Source organism: Gymnogyps californianus, chromosome 4 (genome assembly GCF_018139145.2).
Source record: "Gymnogyps californianus isolate 813 chromosome 4, ASM1813914v2, whole genome shotgun sequence".
Taxonomy (NCBI): domain Eukaryota; kingdom Metazoa; phylum Chordata; class Aves; order Accipitriformes; family Cathartidae; genus Gymnogyps; species Gymnogyps californianus.
Genome location: NC_059474.1, coordinates 81,659,032 through 81,677,991, shown reverse-complemented (window position 1 = coordinate 81,677,991; position 18,960 = coordinate 81,659,032). Strand labels below are relative to the sequence as shown.

At 38.0% G+C, this 18,960-nt stretch overlaps 1 protein-coding gene across 2 annotated transcripts in view; it reads left to right on the top strand.

Annotated features, from left to right (window-relative positions):
- Window positions 1-18,960, top strand: part of ANK2 (ankyrin 2) — a 246,943-nt gene that overhangs the window by 129,194 nt on the left and 98,789 nt on the right. For both annotated transcript variants that reach the window (XM_050896051.1, XM_050896049.1), the window contains exons 7-13: window positions 269-292; window positions 2,427-2,525; window positions 3,697-3,795; window positions 11,227-11,325; window positions 13,447-13,644; window positions 16,656-16,754; window positions 16,925-17,023. In XM_050896051.1, the coding sequence (XP_050752008.1) occupies window positions 269-292; window positions 2,427-2,525; window positions 3,697-3,795; window positions 11,227-11,325; window positions 13,447-13,644; window positions 16,656-16,754; window positions 16,925-17,023 (717 nt within the window). The remainder of the gene's footprint in view (window positions 1-268; window positions 293-2,426; window positions 2,526-3,696; window positions 3,796-11,226; window positions 11,326-13,446; window positions 13,645-16,655; window positions 16,755-16,924; window positions 17,024-18,960) is intronic.

Genomic DNA, 18,960 nt, shown 5'->3' with positions numbered 1-18,960 from the left:
TTATACCTCCCATTTCTTTGATAACCAGCTTTCTCTCATTATTTGTAAACCAGAAGACACTGGAATGGAAGCAGAATCACTGCTTCACTATTAAATAGGATACTGGTTTATTGCCCATGGGAACGTAGGTTGTATTTAAAGTTAATGCATGCTTGAATGGCTTTTCCCATAATTAACAGCATAACTCATTTCAAAAAGCAACATAGTTCTTCGTTTTGCGGCCAATCTTTAATACTGTTCCTCTTTTTCCCAAACCATGCTGCATCAGATGATGGTGAATAGGACGACTGAGGTACCGAGATAAAAAATTTTTAATTACTCTTTCTGTTACTTACAATTATTTTCTCTGCTCTGTGGCAATATTTCGTTATTATTTAGCACTAAAAGTGAAGATGTGACTCTTTTTTAATACATAGAAATTTGGAACTCAGCAAACCTATTTTTATTCAACCTTTGTCTTAGAATTTCTTTTTATTTGTGTCATTATTGAAGTAAACTTTTGAGAATTCACATCAGTTCAAAGAAGTCTGAACTGAGTAATGGAGCTAAGAGGATAAAGATGCTTTTCTAGCTCCATTTCGTTAATTATGAAAATGCACTCACTTGGCATAACTAAATTAAGGTGTCTGGCTCAGCCAGAATAATGGTAAAATTCATTTTCCTTCTTTTACAATAATAAATATAATCAAATCTTCCAAGGTAAAAACTTGTTCAGAGCATCTGCTTATTTTTACCATTGTTCTTATTACGATCTTTTCAATAAAGTTTTGAAAGGTCCTTAAGGGATAACACATAATCAGAATTTACCTACAGCAGATAATATTACATTTCTAATACGGATTCTGGAAATACCAACTCTCCAAGCACTTCCACTAAAAATCATGGGTCCGATTGGCTAGAACTGTGATTTCTCCCCTAAAGGTTATTGTCACACTTAGGAAGAAGAATTATTTCCAAGAATGTGGTCATTATTTGAATGCCTGCTTTTAAATAATGGAGCTTCTCTGTTAGATGAGGGAAGGAATTTTGAATGCACGCACCCGTGTGAAAGTGCTTCACGCTTGGTGTGTGCGCACATGAGCAAGTTGCCACGAGGCAGCCAGCGAAGTGAATTGTAAAGGGTGACAGCTTCTCTCTGGCATCTGCCCATTCTCCACTATGGTAAATGTGAAGGGCGTTACCTCTCCTTCACCGGCCATTACATTGCTTCTCAGTACCTTGCGTTTGTCACCAGGCAAACGTGTCCACGAGAAGGTAGTCGTTAATGCAATATGCATTCCGTCTATAGCTTAACGCAGTATCGTATTTGTGTGCCTAATATCCTCAGTAGACATTTCCCCGGTAATTTATCGCAGCAGAAGACTATGAATTTAATGAGTGACTGTACTTTGACCAGGACAACCTGTGGGCTAACAAGGAATTAAATGCAATTAGGGTAAAATAGTGGGCCGATTGCTCTGTCTTTTGGGAATAAAGTTGATTTCAGAGTGCAACATCTGCCTACATTTCTTTATTCCATGAGTAGTTTAAAACGATGATTTGTACACTGAAATAAATGAAACCTAGTTGAAAATACAGTATAGTCTAGAATCCAAGAGTATTTCTCTCTTTCTGTAACTAACAATAAGATTTGATCAAATTAGTGTAAAGCTCTTCAGGGAAACCTCAAAAGCAAGGTCCTTTCTACTTGAATTACTTATGAGGCTAAAAGCTTGCTCTGTGTTCTAGTTTCTGAAAAATTAATCTTTTTTATGTTGTTGTCAAGCAATTCTGTATCTCATTGCTGGAGCAGGTTTCACCTTCTAGTGTTCAAAAGGCAATAAGTAAATTGTGGTTTTTCTGATGTACAGATGGCAAAGTTTCTTCATAACCTTTGAGATCCAAATTGTATATAAATAATTATGATTCTTATACTATGCTACTAAGTAGTTTCTCATGCACACCAAATTCTTGAGTTACATATTGAATAACCACTGCTTTTTCAAAAAAAAAAAAAAAGTTGTCAATATTTCTAATTCTAAGAGCAGTAAAATAAGAGTCCAACAAGTTTTGTGGTCATTTATCCAAAACCAGTAAACAGATGCAGCCCAAAAGACCCATGTTGCTTCCAAATTATAATAAGGAAACTTCCTTTATTTTTTTTTTTTTTAAGAATGGCTAATATATTAATATTTTCTATGATGAAAGTTACTCTTCTTATTGGCCACTGATTCAGAAGACTGAATTGGAGAATGAAGGAATGAAGCACTTGGATAACCTCTCATATGAAAACTGCACTCTGCCTGAAAGGCTGTGCTATATTATAGGTGAACTGGATAAAATTGACATGATACATTTGTTTGCCAGCAGCTTTTAAAATCAAGTTCTGGTTAAGTTGATTATCTTATATAAAATGACTCTATAATAAGGGCTGTTTCCCTTTGTAGAGTGGCTTTACACCTTTGCACATAGCTGCGCACTATGGAAATGTCAATGTGGCAACGCTTCTGCTAAACCGAGGAGCTGCGGTCAATTTCACAGCAAGGGTACGGAGTAATTTCTTTCTCTTCTTAGTTGTAATGGCCTATAAAAGTGGGAGTGTTTCTTTGTGTAATTCTTAGTCAAGAGTAAGCGAGGAGCAAAGTAATGCTGAAATTCTGTTGTGTTTAAAGATGTCTTTTTTTGCAGTAATTCTTAAAGGTTGCCTCCATGCAATGCACCAGAGTCCTTGGGAGTTGAGTAGCGACCAGTATTCCCAGCTGAAGGAAGCAGGCTCCTTTGACTAGCTCTAGAAAGCTGATATTCTCATAACGTGTCAACTCACTTCAGCTTTTCTGTCAGTTAGACATACTCCAGAAATATATGTAGGATTTATTGGCTTTTTCAGTATTCAGTATTTACTATACTACTTTAATTTGATATTTTCACATATAAACATATTTTGAAAAAGTAAAGTAAGGTATATTGCCATTATATAAATGCAACAGTAAAAGTACTAATTAGTCATGACTACTCTTTTATGGTGAACAACTGCAGATCTACATAAGATAGTCTCTCTGCTGTTGTACGTTATGTAGTTTGAAGCATGGCATCTGGTGCCATGAAAACCTCTGGTAATCTGTACCTCAACATAGCTACCGGATCACAAGTTTTCTGTTTAATTTTGCCAGACACACTTTGAATTAGTTTAGGGTTCTGCCTTTGAGACTGACTTCCTCCTGTTGCCAATCTGGAATAGCTGCTAATGTTACTTCTTTCCTCACCCAAAGCGTTTGCAAGGACTTTCAGCCTAAACAGGACCTACTCCTTTACGCTATTGGCATTACACTAAGAAGGTTCCTTTGTGTAGGAGTCACGCATTTGTGTACTCTGTGTATGTTGCAATGATTTAAATGCATCAGTGTTTTGTGAATATTGACTCATTGGGACTCTGATACATGTTTGTTTATTTGTCTGACTCCGGGACTGTGATGTTTGCTGCTTTGGCAGATGCGCTTCATTTATTGAAAAACCCCGAACAATGAATAAAGATTCTTGCTTAGAAAGGAATTACTAACTCGGGCTTGTATGGTGTGTGCCTAGCTCTGATGCTCAAGTACTTTTTTGTTTATTCTCTACAATGTGATGGTCTCATTTTTTGTGATCCGAACACAAATTCACCACCATTATACACCTTCAAATCCATCATGCTCATTGTTTGTTCTTTTCATGGTGTAGAATGGAATCACCCCACTGCATGTGGCTTCCAAAAGGGGAAACACAAACATGGTGAAGCTCTTGTTGGATCGCGGAGGGCAGATCGATGCCAAAACCAGGGTGAGTCTTTCTATTCCCTGAATATGATGTTGTCCCTTCTTGGGAATGGATTGGGATTTTTTGCTTGCTTGTTTTTGGTTTTGGTTTTTTGTGTTTTGGTGTTTGTTTTTTTTTGTTTTTTTTTTTTTTTTTTGTTTTTTTTTTTTAAAGCCAGAGACTGGGAACACCAAGATTCATAGCTAGGAATTCAGCTTCAGTAATTGTGTCTTGTACTCTGTTCTTAAAGTGAGACATTAGAGGCGGCTGTTATAAATGACTCAAAAAAAAAAAAAAAAAAAAGTTGTTACTTCATAAGCTAGGAAGACAATTGTGATTATCGTGTAACTCTATATGCGATTATGATTTTGATTTCTGATTATTTATGAAATGATATCTCTCTTGCCTTTTTTTTTTTTTTTTTTTTTTAAAAAAAAACCTACTGATGATGGAAATGCTGCGCCTCATGAAGGTGTGCAGTAAATAATCCCTGGTCAAATTTTCCACCATAAGTGCCTAAAATCTCATGGTAAAGAGGCATGAAATGGTAATAATACGCTGCAGTCAGGATATTCCACATACTCATAAGCACAGCAGTCATACAGAAATGGTCCATTTGGCCTGTGGAATGACAGTATTGAATTCACCTATTTCCTGTTCAGTATTTAGATACTTGTTTTAGACAAGTTGGCACAGATGATTGTAAAGGACGTCTTGGATTTTAAGAGGTCAAGGTGTATTCCCTTCCCCGCTCACCCGCAAAGATTGATGCGCAGTTGTGAATGAAACTGAAAGAACAGGACTTTACCCAACGTAGGTGGAAGGTTCTAATTTTAGAGTCTTCTCATTGTCTTGGCTTCCTGCCCTTTGTCAGCTGCTACATTAGCTCAAAAACTGTCAGCACAAAGATATCAGTGAAAACCCGTAAAGATATCCTAAAGCACACATATCCCAGTTTGCACAGGCTCAGCAGCTTCCTCTTGCTTTCATCTTCTGCCTTCTCCCTGCTCAAAGGCACACGGTGGTGGTCGGCTGCATGTCCTTCACAGTGGGGAAGATTCCAGAGCTTTGGTTTTGCTGTCAGTGTCTCTGTGGCGTGATCTTGTCTTCATGCCAGCTGTTTATATCGTCTCGGTGTCTTTTTCTTTTCCCTTTGCTTTGTCCGCATGCCTTGTGTGCTTTGCTATGGCCGTGAGTATGTAGGGTATTGAAGAGGTAGGTTGTGTGTTGCATGCCATGCATACATGCGTTTTGTACTTTAAAGGACAGACTTCCGCCTCCTCCATCTCGGTACTAACACGCTTGCCTTTCCATACACGCCTTTTCATTTCTTCTGAGGAACATCTGCATTCTTCCAGTAGGTCAGATTCACTGAAAAACAGTGGAATTAAATGTACTAGGATATTTCATTGCCGGATAGCTTGGGCTTCTATTCTTGGTCTCCATACCGCATCAAAATAAGCTCTTTGGTTAAAAAAGTACTCATTGCTTTCATTCAGTTTATTTTTAACTTGCTGTATTACATGACATCTGATGATGCATAAATTAAAATGCAAAAACTTATTTTAACAGATTTTAGATGAGCCTCAGTACTTTAATTTTGCAGAGTTAATCTGTGAAATCTTTTTAGGTTTGAAAACGTTCCATTGAAATGATCCATTAGGAGCCCCTGTATTGTCTAAGAAAATAAATTAAAATGTACATTCTTCAAAGGGAGTAAATTATGCATGTGTCTTACTGTTCCATAGTTAATGTTGCATGTCCGAGGAAAGCCCTGCTTACTGCAGGAATTATGTATTTTTGTTTTCTATACATTTCATAATGTATTTGCTGAAATTTTATGGCATTTCTCACTAGAATATAAAGATGTAGAATTGCTAGTAAATCTGCTTGCTACACTTATATATTTTAAAATAATATTTTACTTAAAATTTTTTTGGCAAGTTTTACAATTTTTCTCAACTAACTACTGAATAAGGTTTCAAAATGTGGAATTTCATTTCTCTTTTATAATGTATCTAAAGGAAAAATGTAAACTCCATTCCCAATGATATTAATAGGATACTTTTATTAGTACTATCTGTTATATCTACGTTTGTGCTACTTCTGTTTACATACAAGCTTTATCTGGAGTTTTGTTTGCTAAGTAATTAACGGGTAAAATTTCTTATGCTAAAACATTTCATGTTTAAAAATCTTAGTCAAACCTATATTCTCTACAAGTTTACCTGAATAAGAACTTCAATGATAAATTTTTGTTTAAAATTTTAAAATTTAGGTAAACATCTGACCTGTGCAGCTTATGATGGTAGACTGGTGGAGTTGGGTTTCAGAAGCAATTGTGCAGACTGTGGCTAGGAATCAGTGTGCAGAAACTTGTTCTCTAAAAGGTGGTGGAAAGTCCAATTTATGATTAAATCGATGTCATGTGGTCAAGAGTAATGTGGCAATTATCAATTCTCACTTTGAGAGAAGGAAAGCATTTACAGCCTTCCTGAAGCATAGTAAGGATTATTACAGGGGGAATTATTTTAAGCATTTAAAAGCAGAGCAATTTCAGCAAGGCCAAAATATATGTATTTCTATTAAAAAAAAAAAAAATTCTGATATAATGGAATAGTAACCGTAAGGATATGCGGGATATTGAAACGTTACTGACTATTAAAGGATTTTAGGAGTATTCGTTATGAATGCAGTTTTTGCAATATCTCTATTTGTATCGTCTCTCTATATAAATTGTATAGGAAAAAAAAGAACAAGAATGTGAGGCTTTTTTAGTTTTTGTAGGCTTTTTTACTTTTAAAATAATACAGTGTTATTCACAGGTCTGTCACCTTACTGGTATTTCCATTTTTGTGGGACTGTGCAAACACCCTTAGAATGGGGGGAGGAACACGTTGACCTGTCTCAGACGCTGAAGTTGTCACACATTTTGTGTTCTTTCTATTGAATCCTGCCAACATTGAAATCAAATTTTTCTTGCTCTGGGACTTTTTAGACTCCTCTTGCAGCCTCTTGTCCAGAGTATTTACAGTTGAAAAAAAATGTCTGGAATGAAACAGAGCATCTAGTCTTGGAATGGAAAGCTTATTGTGTGGGAAAGTAAACATGTTGTGTGCCTGGAGCCTGGCAGCTGGAGCTGGAGAGGGGAATAGATGTGATAATGGTGGGGAGAAAGTCTGGTATGCCATTTGGGTTGGAGAAGAGCCACAGAAAAGAACGGAGGCTCAGCTGGAGCTGAAAGAAGTGGAAGGTCGGTCACAGAGATGTATGATACCAAAGGGAAAAGAAAAGGAAGGAAGCTGTGGGGGGTGGAACTCAGATTTGTTTGGTTTGGTTTGGGTTCTTTGTGGTGAATCTGCTTCAGACACCCCTTAACACTCGTTCTGGGGACCTATTGAGCTTTATTTGTGATAATGTCTCCTTTTGTATATATGCAACCTGACAAAATAGGCATGGCGCTCTGCTATTTCCACATGGTAGTGGGTTTCTTACCATAAAGCCATTGTAGCAGGATCCTAACCCTGTCTTGGCACTATGCTATGTTTACAGTGTTTTTCTCCTGCAGTAATGCTGCTGTGACATTTTCTCCTAGTCTTCACACATGCACAGAGCACTAATAATTCATTGGCAGTTTTTGCCGTTCCTAAAGCAATGTCAGATTATAAATATCTAATCACAATGCAGATATTTGCTATAAAAAATATAGTGAATTCATACAATGTTTACAAGGGAGTGGCAAGGGATGTTGTACAGATTATCTAAGCAAGCTATATAGATAGTGACTATTATTTAGAATTATTTAAGTTAATATCTTATTACTCAAGCAAATGCATGGTATATTTTTTGCTGTATTTTTAAAATTTGTACTTTGAATGGCAGACCTGGAGGAATACTTTAGAGCGTGGTTAATTATGCCAGCACTCTGAGAGCTTAGAGCAAGAGGGAGACTTGCCTTCTTCATTTTTACAAAGATGAGGTTTAGTAGTAATGAAAAATGAACAAATGAAAAGGCCTTTATTAGTGGAGAAAATTTAGACAATTTTGCATGTCTAACATACAGAATACTAAAATTTTATTTCACCCTTACAAAAATGAGAATATGCAGCTGCAGTTTAGAAGAATTCTTTGATAATTTGGTCTTTGATGTTCATGTGCTATCGTCAGTCTTCATTCGAATGAGCACTGAATGTGCGCAACTGTCCTTCTGTTAAGATGCTGCCCATGTCATTTCCCATCAAGAATCTCTCGTAAGCACAGCTTCTTTTTATCTCAGTCTCTCTGGTAAGCTGAAGTAAAGCATTTTAATCACTGTGAAATGACCCAATAATTTATCTTCCTGAGCCCTGCAGTTAGGAGTCATGCACAGAATTCAGGATTAATTTTGCAGGTTAAAAAATGACCAGTGATTGATTTTCAAGAAGAAAAGGCAAAAGTTTATCTTCTATTTTGAGAGCCATTTAAGAGGAGATTAGGAGTGATGGAATTTCATGGCTTCCATACGTACAGAGCGGATTGTAGTGTTATTTCTAACGGTGACCCAGCTGTTGGTTACATTGCAAAGTGTGAGCTAGGAGAGTATCACATACGGGAACAACAGAGCACCGGGTGCAGGATGTCACTTGGAAGATGAAAGCGTTTAACTCTCCATTGTGTACTATTTGGGATGAGGAGAAAAATATTGGACTTAAAATACAAAATTGCTGAATTTCTTGTCTCCTGGCATGGCGGCCTCTGTGTTCATGGGATATCCATTATCTGTGCTTCAAAGTCTGTGTCTCTTCGACCCGGTGTTGTATGTCCTGTCAAATGATGTGTTTGATATTTTGGTCAGCATGTGTTCTTCAATTTACATGGTGTACCAATTAGCAATGGAATGATTAAAAAAGTACATAGGCAAACTCCTGCAATAGATTTCAGAGCACTGAGGTTTATTGCAAATAGATAATGCTGCAAAAGAGGACTAATTTGGTACACCAGCGTGTCTCTTGATGTTGGCTAATGTCAGTTTGCCCTCATTGTATTATGTACTCATTCTTCTACTACAACAGCTCTCTCTTTGCAATTTCCCTCATCTTTGAAGAAAACGTATATGCAAAAATAGAATCTAAAGTATTAAATATACAATAATTTTAAAATATACATGCTGTTTTCCCCAGGGCAGAAAGAGGGAAGAGAAGAGGGTTATATGGGAAGGCTGCAAAGTGTGTTGCTCTATTCACCTACTGGAAAGTGCACAGATAGTAAATAATGATGCATTTATAAAAGCTATGACAGGATAGAATAGGATAGGTAGCAAATTTTTATCCCTACTTTTAGAGGGAATTACAGATAAGAACAGAGGAGAAATCGTGCTTTTTAATGATTTAGTTCTTATTTTTGTTTTAGCTAGACTTTCTTGTGGAGTTGATGTGTTTCTTAGCTTGTATTTTTCTTTTTTTCTCCCTCAGGGGATTTGTCCTGGTTTTTTTCAAGGGTTCATACAATTCTACCTTTCTTTTGCTGTTCTATTAAATAGAGTAACATCAAAGTCACTGTGCAGATAGGGAAAGTGAACCTCCCACATTGATTAAAAATGTAGAGCACAAAAGGCCAGAAACTGGAAAGAAATACCAAATAAATACCTTTCCTAGAAATACGTTTGGGATATATTCTCACCTTAGTAATGCTAATGGGAATTATGTGTATGAACCCCTCTGGCAGTGAGACAAAAATATACCTCAGTTTTGCATATAAAGACTTGATTTAGGGGACACTGAGGTTTCAGCATAGAAAAAAGAAACAGATAAGCTAGTTACATCCAATTCCTTTACATTGACCCAATCTGCCAGGTGCTGAACAGCCTTGAATTCTGTTTGCGGGTTTGATCTTGCGTCTGTTGATTTTCATTGCAAAGCTTCCCTGGGATTTAGTGATGCCTCTGCCTCTGAGATAGTGAGCGTCAAGGCACACCTAACCCCATCACAGGTTTCTGAAAAATCTCTGGAAACAGTAGATAAGTAAGGGAGAAAAATTCCTCCCTGCAGACTTCAGTTCCTCACTGCAGTGGAGCTTTGTTGCACTGCTAACTCAGAAAGGTGCTCTGGGCTTTCAAACCTGAGGATGAGGGAGGATCTACCTTTTGTGGAGTATTACAGGGCTATGTTTGCGTAGCCAAAATGATGTCGCAATTGCAATGACACTGTGCAGTCTAGATCTACTTTTAATTTAAAAATGTTAGTAGTAGAAGTAAAAATATAGCGATGTAGACTTCCTCCAAACTGCAGCAAGGCAAACGGTATATCTGTGTATGAAGCAGGGTCACTAACTCATACTTAAGGCCGTGTTTTTGCATTTTTGCTACTTTTTTAACCCCTAAGTAATAAATCTGTGTCAGACCAGTATATTCATCTTTTAATCATGCTGTTACTGGGTTCTTCAGAAAGCACCCTAGAATAATAGCATCTACTTCATCTAAGATGAGCAGTGTGTCTCAAAGGGAGAAGGCTTTTCTTGTGATTAAAAACTATTACCATTTCACCTTTATAAACCTGTCTCGGTTGAATGAGTATCAATGACTTCTGTGAGTGCATGCTTGAACAGTATCAAGGTCTAATGAGATGAAAACTTGGGTTTCTGTATCTTACGCATTTTCTTTTTTCTGTCATTCAGCACTAATATTCTTTTGCAACCATTTTTCTTGCCTCGTATTTCCTGTATCTTTCTCCATAAAGTCCAAACTGTAGCAGAATTACCTAGAATGCGTTCTCCTATCTAAGAGTTTCATTGACACATCTTCTGCTACCACTGCTGTGATCATTACTGAGTAGCCTGAGCAAGTCTTTTGATATAGGGTGGTGTTCTGCAACGGAAAAAATATTGCAGACTTGGTGGTCTCACAGCAATTTTAGCAAAGAATTGTTAGCTCTTTGTTCACCGCTCAATCTCAGAAATGAAAGGTTTTGTTCTGTTTGTTTCTTTCTCTTTTTCTCTGTTTTAAAATCTTCTTTCTCCTGCTGCCTGTTTAAAAAAAAACAAATAAATTCTAGAGTAAATTTTCTAGTATGAACATTTCTTGTTTCATCCCTGCATCAAAAGAAATCCAAAGGACAAGGGTTGATTAATGGAGCATCCTTGGCCCAGCACACATTATCCAGGGAGAGGCAATACAATCTCAAAGCCATGCAGAGGAGAAGGAGGGGAGGAGGCAATGCATGCTCATATTATCCTCTTTGATAAGAGATTTCAATGCACAATGGGCTTCCTCTCTGAAATTGTAACCTTAGAGTGTCCTTTACTGGTGCAAGGAAGAATAGGGATGAAACTTCATGTTGTGGAGCCAGCTTCAGTTAGGAGTCAAAAAAAGGAGCTTTTTCACGTGCTTGTGGGGCTGCATTCCTGGAAGGGTGTTCCTCAAGAGTGCCAGGACGGACAGTTGGGGATGTGCTCATTTGTTTTCTCTCCTTTTACTTTAAGGATGGACTCACCCCACTCCACTGTGCTGCAAGAAGTGGACATGACCAAGTTGTGGAGCTGCTCCTGGAACGAGGTGCCCCACTGCTTGCACGGACCAAGGTGCGTGTCTTATTAGAATATGTTAACAGTTCTGTGTAACTTTGCACAGAATTTTCAATGTCACTGAAAGGACAAGGAAGAAGACAGGAACATTTCTGTTCTCCCAAAGGAAATGTATTAATGGATAGAATGATCCAAAATAAGGTTTTCTTACATAATTAGGGACTATCCTTTCCAAATCTATGAAACAGTATACACTTCTTTGCCCCTCTCTATAACATCAGACTAAAGACCTGATATACAGTGCTACTGCAAGCACTTCACTTTTGTTGCTTCCTAAGACCATAGGACACAGAGATGGGAAAGCTGGGTCAGTCACTCCTGAGAGATGATTCCTGGTATATGTTTTCTGATCCTTCATATAAGCTAACTAGGACCTGTGACTTGCAGCTTCTTCTAATTGTTTTCATGGACTATTACAGACTTGGAAAATGATTTCAGTGTGTTCTTACTGATTTCTGAAAAGCACACATCTAAGATGAATGCATTTCCTACAAATGCTGTCCCTTTGGTCAGACTAATGAGAGAAAGGTACTTGTAGTATAATAGCAAACCCCACTGAGCAGCACTTCACATCAGTAAATTTGAGTGCCTGACAAAGGTAGCTGGTATCATTAGTTGGAAAACAGTGGAATAGAGTATTGCAATGATATACTTGAGGTCCCCTGGAAGATCAGGAGGGATAAATAATTTAAATACAAGTTTTAGACCATTGCGCTGTTTACTGGGCCCCACTCCCTCAAACATGGCTCAAAACAAGGGCAATTAGTGTATTCTGACCCATAGTTATCCTTACTGGAGACTCAAGATTTTCTCTCGATAGCCGTCAGGAGGTTTTATCACTGGGTTGCAAACATATCAACTACATCAAATAAGGATGTGCTCAAGCTATGCATCCTTGATAGCACTAAGTAGCCCAGGTCATCTGTTTATGCAGGAGAGATCCACAAGGAGATGGGAATTATAGGGAAAAGATTCCTTATAGTTTCACTGATTCCTTTGGTGGGAGAAGGTGGTTAAGTGAACCTCATGTGTCAACATCCCTACTTCACTAAGAGGTGGAGACGCTCAGGAGAACAGACCCTGCCACATATATTGTGCACACTTCAGGCAGGATTCTCAGATCTTGCCATTCAAAGGCAGATGTTGCCAGTCAGGACAAAATATCAGCATTGCTGTGGCAGCATCTGGATGTCCCCACTGTGTTGAGGATTGAGCAGAGCAGAACTGTCCAGTGAATAATTCCCTCCTTCCAGGTGACAAATAACCAGTCAGTTTGACCACGCCAAGTCAGTTACCTGTTCAAGTCCTTATGTTATAGTCTGTCTTTAAACACGTGGAGCTTTTTAAGTACCTTATTGCATGTAAAATGACATTAGATTTAAAAGTAACTTCCTCTTCTAACTTTCAACTGAAACAGGTGGTTTCAAACTGGAGACAGACAAATATATAAATATTAAAACTATTTTTTTTCTGAAAACAACTTGTTATACATATTAATAGCAACAGTTCTCTTTCCTCTTAATTGTCTGCCTTCCATGGACTTCAATATTTACAAAAAGATCTATTAAAGCCAGACAGGGCTATAAAATTTCTGCTTCCACTGCCCTTCAAGTGTTATAGTTTGAACAAAAGGTCCAACCATGGTGGTGGTTGAAAGTGTCATTGCCCAGAAGCTCAGGGGTCAGGTTTGCCAATATAATTTGTTTTTTCATTGAACACTGAAAGAAAAAAATATAGGTTCTTTAATAAATATGATGATGGGTAAGTAGGTGCTTTTCCTCTAATTAACATACAACCTATGTCTTAGTGTTATGATGAGTATCCCTAGAACTGTCTTTTAAGGTCAAGGTATGTTTTATTAAATCATGAGGCAAGACCCTTAGATTCTTTTGCTTTGATTAAATTCTGATTTTAGTTAATTATATGGTGTTCCTCTAAATTTGCCTGTATTTGCTGGAAGGGGAGGGGTGGCTATAGCTTTTTTCAGTTTTAATTCCAGTCCATAGCTCAGATGCGGTTCTGTTTCAGTGATGCAAACTCATGATGGCATCCTTCTAATATGTGCTACGATCTAAGTGAGAGTTACTAGAAGTACTGTTCTGTTTTCTTTTCCCACAGAATGGACTCTCTCCACTTCACATGGCGGCCCAGGGGGACCACGTGGAATGCGTCAAACACCTACTGCAGCACAAAGCTCCCGTGGATGATGTCACGCTGGATTACCTGACCGCCCTCCATGTGGCCGCACACTGCGGCCACTATCGTGTCACCAAACTCCTTCTGGACAAGAGAGCAAATCCCAATGCTCGTGCCCTGGTAAACCTGTCCCACCCGTGTCGTGTAACAAAGCTATCCAGGGCAGATGAGTAGCTCATGCCAGTAAAGCTAAGTGAAAACTCTGTCAACAAACTCCAACAACCTTAAATAGTTGGAGTAACAACAGGGGTTGTCAGACACCTGCTGGTTACCGGTATTGTATCTCATACCATTTAGGCCTAGTCATGGACCACGTCCCATGGCAAGTGGCTGTAGTATCAGGTCTGGAAGCTCTTCAGAGTTCCTAAAATCAGAGTCATTTCTAGCTGATGCTAACATATACATTGGTGTTTTACTGAATTAATAGTTTGGTTTTGCATACTATGTGATATGATACACAAATAATTTCTAAGCTTTCAACTGAATCAGTAAGTCAATTGGCATGGAGAAAATATATTAAAAAGCAAATATTTCTGCATTTATCAAATTATGACGTTCCCCTCTATTAGGTGCCACTTTTCTTCCCTTTCAAAAAACAGTTCTTCTGATGCTTACAGGAAAACAGGTATGATTCCTTTCACTCACTGATCAGACCATTATCCCCTAACTGAGAAAAAAACATCACATTTGGCTTTGGGAACATATAAAGCTTTCAAGAGTCTTTAATCTATCCAAACCCAGACAAGATTCCAATTTTCTTTAATAAGAAGCATCTCCATGAACTGTTAGCTGGATGGAAGTTAAAATGTCAATATATTACACTCAGTGGGGGAAAGAAAGAGACTGTGAACACTTGAGGTATTTCTGCACGGCAAGAAGTCTGCCATTGCCTGCTGTATTCAGTGCCTCCACAGAACTTCCACTGCAGGCCACTCTGATGTCTTCCCCAGCTTCTTGCCTTCAATATGACCCTGTTTTTTTCTGTGAAGGCTCCCCCTATCCCTTACTTCCTTGGAACTGACTTTTTATTGACGCCATTTTCTTCTGCCCTCTTATTTTTCTTGCCCTCTCTATACCCGCAAATCCTGTAACGCCCCTTGCTTCCTCTTCTTATGCTTTTCTTGTTTTGTCTTTCTCGGTATGTTCACTTGGTTGATCTTTTTCGATGCTGTTTTCATCCTTTCTTGTTTTTCTTGCCAGTCTTCTCGTTATCTTTAGCTGTACTTTCCTCAGCTACCCACACATACACATTATATGCTAGCCCTCACATCTTCTTTCTTTTCTTCCATGACCAGAAATATACCTTCTGCTCCTCCCCCTCCCTCCCTCCCAGAGAAACATCTGAAATGAAAGCAGAACACCCTCAGGCCGCTGCCTCTCTGCTCTCTTCCCTCCAGACTGCTATTTTTCCTCTCTCTTGTTTCCTCTCCCGTCAGGGACTGGTTGCCTCTGGCTTGTTTATAGTATTTAATATATTAAATGATGCTCATAATTTCTGTTAGTGATACGTTTTCTCTGCCTTCTCCTCTCCCCCATCAAACTGTTCCTCACTTAAACAGAAGTAGCAAAATTAAATCAACTCAGGCAGTAAAATTAAGTGAAAACATGGAAACTTCTGAAACAGTAAAACTCCCAGTGAAATATATTGAGAGATGTTGTGCGGGAGGTAAAATAGCTAATGGTTTTGATTCCTTCTTTAGAAATTGGAGAAGGCTAATGGTAGTAATAATATTCAGCAGAGTCCTGTGATGGAATAATTTTTACAACTAATTCATTTTCAGCTAGATTTTAAAAAAATAATTGTTAATACTTGCAAAATGATTTGGGGATACAAGCACTATATGAGTTCTTAGCTTTTTCAATTGGTATATGCTTTAAAGCACCTTCAAATCAACTAGTAATTAACATTTCCCTTAACAGAAGCTGACTGTAGAATAACCTGTCAGATGCCTCTTTCCATGAGCTAAGATTTCACTCATAAGTTCTGTTTACTGCTAGTTGATTGTTTAGCAATACTGATCCTTCTCATTAGAAAATATAGCAATTTTTCAACATTATCTAAAAATGTTACCTGTGCTTTTCACTAAAATGTTCACATATGGTGAACAATGTGTTTGCTTAGCTTTAGGCGCACACTTAACCTGCATTAACTATAACAGTACATAAAAAAAGCTTGAAGTCAAAGCATGTATTACAGTACAGAGTACGAAGACATGCTTTGATTTGGGCCCCAATCTTACTGAATAAGCATTTCCAAAGAAATGCATATGTGCTGACCGTAAGCACAACACTAAAACTATTGTCTCACAATACAAAATGCTAGGTTGCAATCTTGATTTAAGATGTCTGTTCCCCCACCCCCCTTTCATTCCTGTCCCTGCCCCATTTAATTTTAATCCAGATGAGGGCTGATACCTTGCTTACCATGCGTTGTGACTCAGCAGGGCAGGAATAAAGGAAGAGAGGGCCACAAATACTTCAAGAGTGAAAACTTTGTATCGTGAAACCACAGCTGAAGTAGTGATTACTTATTTAAGATACCTCACAGAATGCACACACACACACACAAACATGAATACAGTACACTGTAGATTGATGCATAAATATTAAAATAAGTACACATAGATGCTTAGATTACAAGATATTCTAAAAAGACAAATAAAATAAGGTGGAATCTGGAAGAAGTACTCTGTTCTTTTCCTAGAGAGGTATAGAATATGCTTTATACATTTCAAAAGACACTAACTGATTTCAAAGTGATCACTATCATTCCTTATGTCTTCCTTGTGTTAGGCAATCTTGAGAACCACTGTAAGTCATCCTTACATATACATGTGTGCAACCTTCGGAACCGCATACATACATGCGTGCACGCATACGCTTGAAAGTCAGAACGGGCATGTCTGTATTTGGTTTTTGGAGGTGGAAGTTCAGTTTCTCTCCGTTGCCTGAGAAGAAAGCAGCGGCGCTGCTTTGTTCTGCCTCAGCCTACTGGGAGATGTCTGTAGTTGTTGTGCTTAAAGAACAATTGCTTCTGGTACTCTAACACTTCTGCTCCCAGTGTGCCAGCATGGAGCTGTGTGGAAAGTGTAGCTGCATGTTTTTAACTAACATGACTGTCTTTTGCACAGAATGGTTTTACTCCACTGCACATTGCCTGCAAGAAAAATCGCATCAAAGTCATGGAACTCCTGGTGAAATATGGGGCTTCAATCCAGGCTATAACAGAGGTAGAAAAATGTTTCATGTCCTGAAGAAACATTCCTTCTCTCTCTCCCTTTTTGTTTCCTTTTTTCTCTCTCCTGTCATGCATCCCTTTCACTTATGTTTTATTTAAACGAAGAAGCCCCTTCCCTACGCCCGTGCAGAGGAGTAAAACTGCTCTTGCTTTGTTTCGCAGTCGGGCCTCACACCAATACACGTGGCTGCATTTATGGGCCACTTGAACATAGTCCTCCTTCTGCTGCAGAACGGAGCTTCTCCCGATGTCACTAACATTGTGAGTATGGCTTTGACTAGAATCATCTGTGCAACACCTCCTCCGAAAAGGGTCTGGCCTACCATGTAGCTCAACCAAAGGTCACGTTTTAATGATACTTTATGACTTTATCGCATTTTAGGACAAATTATTCTAGCACGTTTAGTGAAGAGGGGAAAACGGTGATTGTATATGCTTTATAAGCCATCTGTGGTTTCACGTATTCTTCAACAATGCTTGAGTAGGTAAAGTTTCCCTTAGAAACAGAGAAAGCTCACCAAATACATCCAAAACTGATTATAAGCCAAGTCACAGGGAAGACTGTGTTTCCGTTCTGAAGGATGAAATTTAAGTCCAAATGGCTCTAATTTCTGCTTGCATAGCTTCACTGGCAGCCATGAAATTGTGTCATTTGTATCAGTGAAAGGGTATAAAATGCTTAAAATGTAACAACTACACAAAAAGGAAAAATGTTAAACTCAAGATGTTCCTCTTATACAGGAAATTCCAGGAACTTTCGAAAGAACGTGCTTAAATCTAGAAAATGTGACCTTTGGGAGGTAACACAAAATGCAGAACCTGACTTACCATAGCAATCAGTGTTTGTATACCAATAGCCTAGTTACCAAGAAGAATAACAATAAAAAGAATATGATAGTTTTCTGAGCTGTATTTCATAGATATCTTACTGTTCGAATTTGTCAGAATAAACAAATATTCAACTTATGACCACCTGCACTTTGAAAGCAGCTTTTTACCAGTAAATAATGTTATAGATAAGTGTTCCCAACAACAAAAATTTAGTAATCCAGGTACACTGGACTTATCAGTTTTTCTCAGTTAGAAAAATCTTATATGGAACCTAGTAAAAATGTTGAGCACACAGAGTTGTTTGCTTGAACCGTTAGAACAGACTTTTCTTGACAAAGTCTCTTACTGCTCTCGTACTTTTTTATAGAAGCAATCTTTATATAAAAAATTTCTTGATAATATGAAAGCCAACAAGAAATTCTTGTGGAAGCAATTAAAAGTATTGTGTTACTGGACATTTGTGTGCAAAGTTTAACACTTTACAATTTATGCTACACAGGTGTCTTGGCTTTTACTTGGTAAGCTGAAGTTCCCTGTTGAATTACTAACTGTTTCCAAAAGCTAAATTGCTTTGCTAATTCGAGTACAAAAGGGTCTTTATGGAAATTTGATCTTTAGAGTGTGTGAAATGTAAACCTTATTCACATTTTAAACAGCTCATTCTTCAGGTAATAAAGTTTATATAGATGAAATTCTCTATTAAGAGAAGCTAGGGCTGTGGGATTTTGTTTGTTGCCTACTTACTAATCAAAGCTGGTAATACAATGTTAATTTTAAAATGACAAGATAAATCAGCTCCTGGTGGAGAGGGTTTGCTTTAATTAGAAGTTCATAATAGTAGGCAAGCTCAGGCTGCTTCTTTTCCTACATCTAGACGAAGGACAAGACGACGTTATTCCTGATTCTGATGCAAAAGATCTTGACCAGAGCGTTCATTTTGGCAATTGCAGTTTAACTTGATGGTCATGGGGATAAAAGCCTTGCAACAGAATATACTCCAGCTCTAGAGTAAGGAGAAGGAACAATTAACACAAAGTGATCAGTCCTGCTGTGTTGTCATAACATAGCAGATAAATACAGAGCTCCTAGTTGTGGAACTGTCCCAGTACCTAATATATCAGTTACCGCCGAGCTGCCGAGCTGCACAGGGACTATTTTAGTCCACTTTAGGACAGTGCACTCAAAGAATGTTGGACAGTGCAAAATTAAGCTAGAAATGCCACCGTCAAGGAATACTCGCTTTCAGTGTTCCTTTGCAAACCTATGCAAAAAGTAAATGCTTTGACTGTATCATCCATACTTCATTATCCTGATCTGAAATTCCACATCGCTCCAGTCAGCTTTCCAAAATTTCATATTCTCCTTCA